Source organism: Nematolebias whitei, chromosome 14 (genome assembly GCF_014905685.2).
Source record: "Nematolebias whitei isolate Nwh7 chromosome 14, NemWhi1, whole genome shotgun sequence".
In the NCBI taxonomy this organism is placed as follows: domain Eukaryota; kingdom Metazoa; phylum Chordata; class Actinopteri; order Cyprinodontiformes; family Rivulidae; genus Nematolebias; species Nematolebias whitei.
Genome location: NC_056511.1, coordinates 24,118,854 through 24,132,783, shown reverse-complemented (window position 1 = coordinate 24,132,783; position 13,930 = coordinate 24,118,854). Strand labels below are relative to the sequence as shown.

At 40.3% G+C, this 13,930-nt stretch overlaps 1 protein-coding gene across 1 annotated transcript; it reads left to right on the top strand.

The window, feature by feature from the left end:
• The first annotated feature begins 1,062 nt into the window (after positions 1-1,062).
• On the top strand, positions 1,063-12,040 carry pcyt1bb (phosphate cytidylyltransferase 1B, choline b). Its single transcript, XM_037687427.1, has 8 exons — positions 1,063-1,258; positions 2,159-2,258; positions 6,740-6,856; positions 10,416-10,567; positions 10,676-10,754; positions 10,848-10,990; positions 11,066-11,254; positions 11,766-12,040. The coding sequence occupies exons 1-8, from the start codon at positions 1,175-1,177 to the stop codon at positions 11,961-11,963; spliced, it is 1,062 nt and encodes a 353-aa protein (XP_037543355.1). The 5' UTR covers positions 1,063-1,174; the 3' UTR covers positions 11,964-12,040.
• The last annotated feature ends 1,890 nt before the right edge of the window (positions 12,041-13,930 follow it).

Sequence of the window (13,930 nt, the reverse complement as noted above, 5' to 3'; positions counted from 1 at the left end):
TTTCCACATCCACCTCTTCCTGCTCTTCTGGAAGGACTCCAAGCTGCTCCCAGACCAGCTGAGATATAACTCAATTCAAATCCATCCATCCATTTTCTTTACCCGCTTGTTCCATTTTGGGTCACGGGGGTGGCCGGTGCCCATGTCCAGCAATCACTGTGTGAGGGGCGGGGTACACCCTGGACGGGTCGCAAATCCATCACAGGGCCACATAGAGACAAACGAGACAAACAACCATTCACTCTCTCACTCACACCTAGGGACAATTTAGAGTTACCAATCAGCCTAACATGCATGTTTTTGGTCTGTGGGAGGAAACCGGAGTACCCGGAGAAAACCCACGCATGCACGGAGAGAACATGCAAACTCCACCCAGAAAGGCCCCTGGACCGTGGTTTGAACCAGGGACACCTGCTCGCTGAGAGGCAGCAGCTCTACCAGTTGCGCCACCGGGCTGCCCTCAATTCAAATCAATTCAGTTTATTTATATAGCGCCAAATCAGAACAAAGTTGTCTCAGGGCACTTTACAGGAACATTCACATACATAGAAAAGCCAGTCAGTAAAGTTCTCTATGTAAGGAATCCAGCAGACTCGTTGAATTTTCACTTCGTTGCAGTCTTCCATCCTGAGCAAGCACAGTGGCAACAGTGGAAAGGATAACCTCCCTTTTTAAAAGGAAGAAACCTCCAGCAGAACAAGGCTCAGGACAAGCGGCCATCTGCTTTGACCTGCTAGGTTTGAGAGGACAGAAAAGAGAGACAAACGAACACAGAATGGTAGGCAGACACGGTGTGTCTGTGCTTTCATGTGCTCTCACTGTTACATTGTTAAGAGCCTTTGTTCTTTCTGACAATCAGTCAAATAAATTAAGAGATTATTCAAAACAACATTTTACTTACATATATATTTGTGTTCAACACTGTTAAATGGTTTGTCTGTGATGAGTAGCACTCTACAAACACACAAATCCCTCCTCTCAAAGAAGTAACGATCAGTATTGACTTCAAACACATTGGACTTTTCTGAATGACTCCACTGGAGTGCTGTGAACTTTGCTCTCCACGCTCTCCCGTCATCAGGGTCAGGCAGGCTGAGGGGATGAAAACTTAAAAAGGCACGCAGGCTCAGAAACCAGCTGCTCGGTAGAGACGAACGACAGGCCAACATCCAGGATGGCCAGGAGGAGACGAGGCCGAAGCAGTAATGGGCAAAAACAGCAGAACCCGCAGAACCGGAGAGGAGGAGACCCTCGCAAGGTAGGCCCGATTTTAAGCAGAACCAGGGTAACTTAGTTGCAACACAGGCTGGAAAGACGACATTTTCTTTGTAGTTAGTTAAATTCTCATCTGGTGATCAGTTGAAACTGGTCTGAAGCAAATATTTGGAATAAATAACTAGTTTAAATAAATGTAATAAACAGCCATCTTATCTGTACCAGCGTGTCATTTAGTGTGAACTATACCATGATGCAATGCAAGTCAGATAACACATGTGCAATGCTGAACCATGCAAGCTTATGTTTTTATTGACTTAGTAACAAGACATTTGAAGCGGAGCACACATTCAAGGTATATCTAACACAGCAGATAAAGGTGACCATCCGTCAGCTCACAACACAAAGTCCAGGCCTTGCAGAACATAGGTGCTCACTGACTAAGACATGAAATTATCCACCTGTGCCCTGATGATGTTATAAATGTTTATTATATTTAGATAAAAGTGCTCCTTTAATAACTCTGAGTCTGTGAGTTTGTAATACCTCATGTTTTAGTTGCAGTTTGAGTCCGACTAATCCTGGATCAATTCAAATTGCAGCTCTGCATCAGCAGCTATTTTCCTGCACAATTTCCTCCTATTATAACTCTGATCAATTACATCACTGCCAATAATTACACCTCCTTCTTCCCACACTCCAAACACAAGCAGGTTATTCAACCTGGAGATGTTATGAGTAACCTCAGGAGTGAAGCAGTCAACTGTCAGCATGCATGTTATATATTTTCCTGTCATGGACATGCTAAGTCTTTAAACTAACAACACTTCACCTGCTTTCATTATTCATTTTTTCATTCAACCTTTATTTAGACGGGTAAATCCCATTGAGCCTCGAGGACTCATTATAATCATATAGTCTGTCTCTCTCCATCTTCTTTTAGGCTCTACGGGAGCCAGCCCCCTTTGCCAAGCCAACAGATTGGGAGTCAGTGGACCCCCATGAAAAACTGACTATTACTCAAGCAAGAAAAGGAACACCAGGTTAGTCTTTTCAGTACATTTGTTGTCCCCTGCTGTGGAGTGAAGAAGAGAATTGAAAATACCCTCTGTCCATCCGTGCATGTTGTGCGAGCATGATAACTTGAAAAATAAGCGAGGTGCCAACTTCCATTTTGGTGTGTATGTAGGCATAAGAATGTTATGTGTGAAAGGTCACCATCAAAAATTTACTTGCCAAGTTAAAATCCAAGATGGCCATCATCGTATATACAGGTCCTTCTCAAAAAATTAGCATATTGTGATAAAGGTCATTATTTTCCATAATGTAATGATAAAAATGAAACTTTCATATATTTCAGATTCATTGCACACCAACTGAAATATTTCAGGTCTTTAATTGTTTTAATACTGATGATTATGGCATACAGCTCATGAAAACCCAAAATGCCTGTCCCAAAAAATTAGCATATTTCATCCCACCAATGAAAGACAAGTGTTTTTAATACAAAAAACGCCAACCTTCAAATAATCATGTTCAGTTATGCACTCAATACTTGGTCGGGAATCCTTTTGCATGAATGACTGCTTCAATGCAGCGTGGCATGGAGGCAATCAGCTTGTGGCACTGCTGAGGTGTTATGGAGTCCCAGGATGCTTTGATAGCGGCCTTAAGCTCATCCAGAGTGTTGGGTCTTGCGTCTCTCAACTTTCTCTTCACAATATCCCACAGGTTCTCTATGGGGTTCAGGTCAGGAGAGTTGGCAGGCCAATTGAGCACAGTAATACTATGGTCAGTAAACCATTTACCAGTGGTTTTGGCACTGTGAGCAGGTGCCAGGTCGTGCTGAAACATTAAATCTTCATCTCCATAAAGCTTTTCAGCAGATGGAAGCATGAAGTGCTCCAAAATCTCCAGATAGCTAGTTGCATTGACCCTGCCCTTGATAAAACACAGTGGACCAACACCAGCAGCTGACATGGCACCCCAGACCATCACTGACTGTGGGTGCTTCACACTGGACTTCTGGCATTTCCTTCCCCCCAGTCTTCCTCCAGACTCTGGCACCTTGATTTCCGAATGACATGCAAAATTTGCTTTCATCCGAAAAGAGTACTTTGGACCACTGAGCAACAGTCCAGTGCTGCTTCTCTGTAGCCCAGGTTAGGCGCTTCTGCCGCTGTTTCTGGTTCAAAAGTGGCTTGACCTGGGGAATGCGGCACCTGTAGCCCATTTCCTGCACACGCCTGTGCACGGTGGCTCTGGATGTTTCTACTTAAGACTCAGTCCACTGCTTCCGCAGGTCCCCCAAGGTCTAGAATCGGCCCTTCTCCACAATCCTCCTCAGGGTCCGGTCACCTCTTCTCGTTGTGCAGCGTTTTCTGCCACACTTTTCCCTTCCCACAGACTTCCAACTGAGGCGTCTTGATACAGCACTCTGGGAACAGCCTATTCGTTCAGCAATTTCTTTCTGTGTCTTACCCTCTTGCTTGAGGGTGTCAATGGTGGCCTTCTGGACAGCAGTCAGGTCGGCAGTCTTACCCATGATTGCGGTTTTGAGTAATGAACAAGCTGTGAGTTTTTAAAAGCCTCAGGAATCTTTTGCAGGTGTTTAGAGTTACGTCGTTGATGCAGATGGTTAGGTTAATAGCTTGTTTAGAGAACCTTTTCATGATATGCTAATTTTTTGGGACAGGCATTTTGGGTTTTCATGAGCTGTATGCCATAATCATCAGTATTAAAACAATTAAATACCTGAAATATTTCAATTGGTGTGCAATGAATCTGAAATATATGAAAGTTTCATTTTTATCATTACATTATGGAAAATAATGACCTTTATCACAATATGCTAATTTTTTTAGAAGGACCTGTATGTGTAATCCAAACACCCCAATCATCTGAGAAGAATATGATTTGTAGTTTTTATTTTGCTTAAAAGTATAGTTTCCTCAGATAATTAGGGTGGCACTTGGGGTGGCTAGAGATTATTCTATGGGGACCAAGGCCAGTATTAGCCACCCCTTGGGTCCCCCATTGCACCTGGTGTTAGATAAAATTTCTCCCCCCCACTCTCCAGGATCAGTCACTCTGTGCTGCATCAGACAAGCAAACAAACAAAATATAAAGCCTCTCTCTGTTCTTTAGTGTTGTGCTCAAGACCACCTAACCCGAGACCAAGTCAAGACCAAGACCAGAGTGTACCGAGACCGAGACAAGACCAAGACTTTTAGGGTCTGAGACCAAGTCGAGACTGAGACCTCAAATAAAATAAATAAAATGAAAATTTTCATTATAAAATATCTTTATAGTAGTTACATACTGCAACTTTAAGTTTGCTTTTGAATGATTATATCAGCTTTTATAAATTTTCAAAGCTACATAACAAATAATTCAGACATTCAGTGGCCTAACTTCATGAGATTCAACAATAAAATGACACAATTGTTAAATTGGAAGCGATTTCATCACATGTCAAGCCTTAAAAAAATTGAAGTGGCAAAACACTCTTCATAAGTCTGAACACAAGACCAAGGATAACCATATAGTTGCACAGTGGTTTCAATAAAATAGTAGATATACACCTAAAAAGTTACATAAATGGATTTTAGTTACAAGTATATTCTTTGTGATTTAAATAGCCAAATTTTATAACTGATGTTTTGGCAGACGTCTTCCGTGCCCAGACAATCACTTCTCACTTTCTTGGAGTGACCAGTGTTGCCAGATAGAGTCGAAATTTTCCAGCTCAAAAATCTGTTCAAAACCTCCACATCACACAAAAATCCACCCAAGCAATATATTGTTACAGTATATTTACTGTTTGAACATGAACCCACATCAGTACAAGCCAAGGCAATTTAACAATATGAACAATATATGGCAAAACAAAAATCTTCCCAGAGTTCCCAGCAAAATCAGAATGAAAACCACCCAATTAGCAGTAAATCATCCAATCTGGCAACACTGGGAGTGACACGTGCGAGTGAAAGAGGGTGGGCGTGACAGTGGTAACAAAAAATGGATTTAGCAATGAGTCACATTATCGCTTGGATTTGAACCAGTACCAAAATGTGTTCAATAAAAACAAGGAAGTTAACAAATAAACTGGACAATATTCTGGCAGTTTAGTGATATTTCCACAGTTGTGGTCTTGACTGGTCTTGAAATAAAATCCTGAGTCCTCAGTGACTGAGGCCGAGACCAAATGCGGTCGAGTCCGAGTCAAGACCGAGACCATCAGACCGGTTTCGAGTACTACAACACTACTGTTTTCTCCACAGTACAACTCCTCTCCACTTAAATATCTTGCACCAAAAACATTAAGATTTACTTACTTATTCCCTGCAGGGGTGATCCTAGAATATGACCTTTAGGGGTGTTTAGCTCCCAATGCTGAAAACGTCTCTTGGCTTCAACAACGCGGTGGCCATTGGTGTCAGAAGAATTTGTAATATGGGGGATCTGGGAGTCCTGCCCCATAAAATTTTGAATAAAGTAGATGCCATTTCTTGCATTCTGGTGTATTTTAATGGGTTGTTAAACATCTATATTTACCTACATAAGTAAACACTTGATTCAATAACTATTTTAGAGAGCAACAAGAAGTAACCTGACCAACAGCTCTCCTTGTGTGAATAGAGCATGCTCCACTTCTCTCTCACAACCCGACCCTACGCAGTCCACAACTGCATTGAGGCACATATATGCTAGCTAAGATGCTAGAGACATGGTGCTATGCTTCTCTCACACATCCTAACACACACACCCAACCCCCCAACTCCTGCAAGTAAGGGGCGTTTAACTTCGGGACAAATTGAGGTCACCGATTGGTCAGTTGCCTACTTGACTTAATGACAGGTGGCTTCAAGGATCCAACGCATGCAAAATATGTATATATATATATATATATATATATATATATATATATATATATATATAATATTTTTTTTTTTATGGCCCATTTAAGTGTCATAATTTATTCCATATTTATTCCAAATTTATTAAATATTTTGACAAATCTAATGTTGGAGAAATGAGTTTCCTTACAAAATCCTAATAATGACTTCTTAATGTTTCCAGGGGTGTGGAGTTAAAATTTAGGGGTGCTTGACCACCCCCCAAAACATGCCACTAAAACATGCAAAATATGCCACTTCAGTTCCAGTTCAGTTCCATTCCAGAAAAACAAAACAAAAACAAAACAAAAAAACTACAATCATTCACTGTTCAAATCCCTCAGCAACGGGGGACATTGGCATAACGTTTATTTACCATAATACTGCAAATCTCTCTCCAGATCCTGATGGCGCCGGGAACTGGAAGCAGAGAATGAAAGACGAGTAACTCAGATTGAATGAGTCAGCTGGTTTCAGCTGATATGAGCCATAAAAAGGCATTTTGATATCAGTTTTGTGTCACAGCTGATAAAAACCTTAATGTCATCATGATGTTTGTCTACAGGAATGTGCCACATCGTATGAGTGATCAGGAGACTTAAAGCTCACTTATTGTTTATTTGTAGCTCACCGTCCAGTGCGAGTCTATGCCGATGGGATCTTTGATCTTTTCCATTCGGGACATGCTCGGGCTCTGATGCAGGCCAAGAATGTGTTCCCCAACACTTACCTGATAGTAGGAGGTAAAGTATAAATCCAACACCCCCGTCTAACAAAGTCAGAGGGGGTTTGTGTGCATGAAATGTACCATGGTACACCAGCTATTTTTTATTACTTCAGTCAGGCCATTTAAATTAAAAATGTAAACTCTTGGATTTAATTTAATTAAATTTCATTAAAAGGATAGTTCAGATTTTTTTTTAGTGGTACTCTGTGGGGTAAACAGACTCAGCATCTTGCAGCAGACATTGCTCACTTCAGAATATCAGGCAGAAGTTCTCTCAAACGAGTAGAGCTGTCAATTAGTCTGAACTGGACCAGTTCCAACCAATATTTATGTTAAAGTGGGTGTCTGAGAAAAGTTTATGAACAAAGAACATCTTACTTGTTGTATATGGCTCTTTAAGTGACTTCATTTGGAAGAAAATGAGTTTATAATCCTGACCAGATTGACAAGCAAACAGCTAATCCAAATGAAGCCAATACCAAAGTGGATTTCTGCCATCTTAAAACCAATCTAATGTTAGAAACTCCAAAGCATTTTCATCCATCCATCCATCCATTATCTTTACCCACTTATTCCATTTTGGGTCACGGGGGTCGCTGGTGCCCATGTCCAGCAATCACTGTGCGAGGGGCGGGGTACACCCTGGACGGGTCGCAAGTCCATCACAGGGATACATAGAGACATACGAGACAAACAACCATTCACTCTCTCACTCACACCTAGGGACAATTTAGAGTTACCAATCAGCCTAACATGCATGTTTTTGGTCTGTGGGAGGAAACCGGAGCACCCGGAGAAAACCCACGCATGCACGGAGAGAACATGCAAACTCCACCCAGAAAGGCCCCTGGACCGGGGTTTGAACCAGGGACCTGCTCGCTGAGAGGCAGCAGCTCTACCAGTTGCGCCACCGTGCTGCCATAAGCATTTTCATGTAAATGCTAATTTAATGCTAGAAATTTTGACATTGAGGTCAGTTTTGCATTACATAGTTATTCTGACAGTTATATTATACAGTAATTTTCCCTCCAGATGTGCACCAGGATACATCAAAAGCAGCTAGAACTAGCTGCTATTTGCATTTGCTAAAAAACATAGAATTACACAGCAACATTCTGCAAAACTGGTAGCGATGCACAGGTTTATAAAGGCGTGTTTGGGAGAAAGTCGTTAAAACTTTTGACTTGTTTTTAAATGGCAGCAAATCCCTTTGGTTACTCAGACTAGCCATTATCTCATCTATCCTGAAAGAACTTCAAATTCAACTCATCAACATCAATAAAGTTAGATGAAATGTCTCTGCCTTCTCCCGTTGTTCAGAACTGAAGCCAGAATGTCCGTTATTTATTTTGTGGGTGCTGCCATGTTATGTTTTTGGATCCAGCGATTGTGCGTTAGAGACATGGAACTGTCCCCTATAACTGGCCAACAGACTGTTACAGCATCAGTCGCATGTAACTGTAGTAGTGCACTTTTTGTTAAAGCCTCATAGAACTAACTGAAACTAAATCTGTTGATGAAAGTTAACAATTTACTTATTTGAAAAGAGACCATGTAAATTTGGTCAACATTTAAACAAGTCAAATATAAAATGAAGTTAACCCATGTTAGAAGAGGACTCGTTTTCATTGATGGTCCCTTACCCAAAGGCGGCATCAAAATGCAAATACAAAATATTCATTCACCCCACAAAGTAGCTCCCCCCCAATAAATAATGCAAATATTTTTTTTTTTACTGAGCTTTCTGTGTATTGCTTTGTTGTGTGTGTTTTTCCAACTATTTTGGCCATTTAAATTGAATTTTAAATGATTTTTAATGATTCATTCTCAGTTTTTACTTTGTTACTGTTATGGAGTTGTACCTTTCAGTGACCCACGTCCATCAAACGGATCAGAACTTGTTGCTAGTGATCCAAATGGCCAACTCCAATAGAGTCTCATTTGGGGCATCAGATTTCCTGCCTTTCGGACACATTTTCTTGACCTGATGTGAACTCAGAGCTACAGTGAAACCTGCTGAGTCCAACAGTGGAGATATTCTGTTTTTAAATCCATCTGAAGTGAACAGAAGAGACCTGAACAGAAAACTGAGGAGGATAGACAAAAAGCGGGACACATTTACCAATATGGTAGTATCTTATTTGACCAGTTCTGTGGAGTGTGTGTTTGTGTGTGTGGGTGGGTGGGGGTGGGAGTGAGGAAAAAGAGAGAGTGTGCGGATGTGATGGTCAGTGGTTGAAGCATTGGTCATATGATCAAAAGACTCTGGGCTTGATCCCTGGTTGAACATCTATTTGAATTACGGTAGTGATGATATATTTATTATATAATTTATTCACTTTTACTGTTTTATTTTAATTTTTTTCACAAAAGTGAAAAAACTTTTACAGATCCAAAACTATTTTTAGTGCAAGTGTTCAGTAATCTGCCACCTCTCTCATGAGTCAGACAGTCAAGAATTGTGCTAATTAATTTAGTCAATGTCAAAGTTTCTTTATTTGTCGTTCCACCACATCGACACTGTGTACACAGGGTCCCAGTTACATCCAACGAAAGTATAAATTGTAAAGAAAAACAGAAATAAGATCTAAGACATGAACTAAGAAATACGTTAGACTAAGAATACACTAATGATACAAAAATAATAACACCAAACAACAGCAGCACGAACATGAGTCTGTGTGAGCAGATGAGTACGAATGAATGAACACAGCAGCATGAATAAATAAATCAGCAGCATAAGATCAGCAGCATGGATAGTCAGCAGCACATATCAACAATCAAGTGGCATACAGTGATTTTTTTTTTTCACAGTGATAATCCTGACTCATGAATCCAACAGCTTCATGGTAGAAGCTGTTCCTTAGTCTAGTGGTTCTACACTTAATGCTCCTCAACCTCCTTCCCGAGTCATGTAGCCAGTCATGCACTGAAGTAGACAAATTACAGCAGACTCACTTATTGTGGAGGTTATGTTCAAGACACTCCTGCGATAGGTGAAAATCTGCAAAGTAGAGACATTATATTTATTTTAGTATTCATTTATATTTTAAGGCTTTATAAACACTTCCCACACTCTTGCAATGTTCTCGATGTATACCCATTTCAGGTGGATGTGGGCGTAGGTGTCCATTTCTCTGATCTATTAGACGGAATTGTGCTGTTGACGCACAAATGGCGACAAGTTTGTACACAAAAACAAACATCCATCCATCCATCCATCCATTATCTTTTACTCGCTTCTTACATTTTGGGTCATGGGGGTCGCCGGTGCCCATGTCCAGCAATCACTGTGCGAGGGGCGGGGTATACCCTGGACGGGTCGCAAGTCCAAAAACAAACAAAAAACAAAATAACAATAGTAAATTAAATATTAAGTAACATATATCCTATTTTTTAATCACAGAAAATGTAACGCAATTTGTCAGATTTGTGTCAATGATTCAGGAAGTTGATGTTCAACCCACTAATATTTTTGCTCAGGAGCTGCTGCTCTCAGTTAGTATAGATTAAAGCACGACATGACAACAAGACACGGCCAAAATGTCATTTATTTCTATATTTTGTTGTTTTAGTGTGCAGCGATGAACTCACCCACAAGTTTAAGGGCTACACGGTGATGACGGAGGATGAACGCTACGAAGCGCTGCGGCACTGCCGTTACATTGACGAGGTGGTGCGAGACGCGCCCTGGACACTTACCCCAGAGTTCCTCAAGAAACACAAGGTCAAAGGTCACACTGTGACGGAAACGGCAGCTTGCTACAGTGTCACACAGCGAAAACGACAAAAGTAGTGTCTAATCGCTCCCGACTCTCTCGCGTTCCTTTAACAGATTGATTTTGTGGCCCATGACGACATCCCTTACACGTCTGCTGGATCAGAGGACGTTTATAAGCACATCAAGGAAGCAGGTGGAGATTCATTTAGACCTTCCGGAATGTTCTCAAGCTCTGTGGTGTTGCTTTTCACTGGAAATCATCACAGAATTGGTGTTTTATTATCAGGGATGTTTGTTGCCACTCAGAGGACGGAGGGAATCTCCACATCAGATCTGATAACTCGAATCGTCCGAGACTACGACATCTACGTTCGTCGCAACCTGCAGAGAGGCTACACGGCTCGAGAGCTGAACGTTGGGTTCATCAAGGTGAGTAAATAACTCACATTTAACGCAAGAGGGAAAAAACACATTCCTACAAGTTACTGTTCCCTCTCCTGGCAGGAGAACAAGTATCGGCTTCAGAACCAGGTGGACAAGATGAAGGAGACGGTTCGAACCGTGGAGGAAAAGTCCAAACACTTCGTCAACAGGGTGGAGGAGAAGAGCCAGGACCTCATTCTTAAGTGGGAGGAGAAGTCGCGGGAGTTCATCGGCAACTTCCTTGAGCTCTTTGGACCGGACGGAGCATGGGCACGTTTACTTTTGTGTTCCACGTCACCAGATTAAAGAGAAAACGTGTGAAAGTGAAACACTGATCCCGGCTCTGTTGTTGCAGCATTAAAACAACTTTTATTGGGCCTCAGGCACAATTAGGAAAAATGATATCAAGGGTGATGCAACTCGATTCGGCTTATCCATGTTCATTTATTGCTTTATTGTTCCATTGCCAATGACAGACAACACAACTTAAAATATTTCAGCACAAGTTAGACCACAATTTGGTTGTAGATAAAAAAAAAAAGCAGCTTGCAATAGTTTCTAATCTTGTCCGTGCAATAATATCCCATTTTATGGATTATCAACGACAAGTGGAAATAGAATTTATCAGTCCTGCCAATTAAGAATGAAAATAATCTGTAATCCATGTCTAGCTCAATTACTTTAAAGCCACAAACATGCTTTCATGTTCTGTAAATTAAATGTAGCGCTGCAACAACCCCCATGCCACAGCTAAGTTTATCTCTACTCTTTTCTTTTTCAGCACACCATCCAGGAGCGCAGCGGCCGGATGCTTCAGGCCTTGTCCCCCTACTCCTCCCCCCGCGGCTCCCCCAGCAGCAGTCCCACCAGGTGGCGTTCGGTTTCGCCAGAGTCACTCCCCTCCTCTGCCTCCCCTCCATCCTCACCACCTTCAAGCAAAAAGAGGACTCGCTCCCCTCTGAAAGCAGCAAGTCATTAGTCATGGATCTGACCTGGACCGTGCCTAACAAGTGACTAATGGTTAGATTTAACATGTACAGATTCAAATTGTTCAACTGTTATGGTTATATTAAGGTGTGAGCGAAACTCATAATAATGTAAATAATTGCCCTTGACTTAATGAAACAACATTAAAGATTTCATGTAAATGTTTGTTCCCTCAGTTGCTTCTTTTTCACGTATCTGGCAGATAAGAACAAAACTCACTTCAGGCATTTTTCCAGGAATCTGTTTTTGAACTTTCACCTCTAAAGAAACAGATTTTCACCCACATGTTGGGCTTGGATGTGTATGCATTGGTTTTTAATGGTTAATATGTATAGTTTTTAACAGTAATGCCCCCAGAGTGATCGTTTTCCTTCACTTCACTGCCTAAATAGAACATTTTACTGGTCAAACATTAGTCAGCTGCCGAAACCCATTAAAAAAACACTCCTCAGAAAACAAAACTCACTCATAAATTAACTTCTTCTGTCTCACTGATTTCAAGGATGTAAAGCTTCAGGTTCAGCGCTTTCACTTGATTCCAAAAAAAGTTCAATCTGGTCCTCTGGACATTCAATAAAACAAAAAACAAAACAAAGCAAAAAAATATCGAAACGTTTCGTCTCTCATCCGAGAGACTTCCTCAGTCTGTATTCAGCTGAATTCAGCACCTCAGACTGAGGAAATCTCTCGGATGAGAGACGAAACGTTTATATATATTTTTTTGCTTTGTTTTGTTTTTTTGAATGTCCAGAGGACCAGATTGAACTTTTTTGGATTTTTCTACCTGGATTATTGAGCATGCATCAGGATATTTCACTTGAATGGTTTCATGAAACTAGATGTTGATGACAAGGAGTGGCTCTGACAGAAACAAGGGGGTCCCTCTGCAAGTAATTTAAGTCTAGACACAGAAAAATTACAGGTGGACTACTAAAACCACAAATATTGTATATTTTATTGTTTATTTGTTTAAACTAGTCAATAAATCAAACTTCAAGCATGGTATAAAAAAAATAAAAGATGGATAAAAGTCTTTCAGATTATTTGTCTTGAAGGGATCTCTGACTACCTGCACATATTGGCCTTATTATGTTATTTTTCTATTCTACTAAAAGTTGTTGTTTGGGACACATGAAAACTCTTAAATACTTAATGAAAATATAAGTTTATTACAATTTTCACTTAAGGACGTCACAGTTTTCTTACCGGCACAATGCATTCTGGGGCAATGACGTACAGAGGTTGTAGTGGACATAAAAACACAAGAAGGCAAGAGTAAAAAGTTATAACTTGATACTAAAGTTATATCTTTTATTGGTCCTTATGCACAAAATATGGTTCAAAACAATCAAACTTTATTATTTTTGTTTATTAGCTCTGAAGCAAAAATATTATCTCTGGATCTAACACGATTAATGTTATTATTTATTAGTTATTTTTCCAGCCTCCTCTTTAACAACTTGCTATGGATCAAATTAAAGGATTGAATGTCAGATAATGTCCAAAATTAACATTCAAGCTGAATAGAGCATTTTTGTACCAGAGCAACTAGTCTATATCATTTACCCAGAATGCATTGCCGACATTAGTAAAATGATGCCATACATGCATCATTAACTTTAAGACAATTACAAAAACAAATGAGCCTATATCGACATTCATGCTCAAACATCCAGGTACAAACTCCAATAATGGTCAGGCAGGTCATCTGGACAACTTCTTTTTTGTGGAAAGACAAATCAATCAACCTTTATTTAGACAGGTAAATCCCATTGAGCCTCGAGGACTCATTTACAAGAGAGACCTGATTTCAACAAAGAAAGATGACAACAAAGGAAAACAGCAACAACAATAAACAATTATAAAAAGTCATACTGCAGGTTTTTTTTTTTTTTTTTACAAATAGGATGGCTAAAAGGAAAAGGTAACAAAAAAAAAAAAACAAAAAAAAAAAAAACA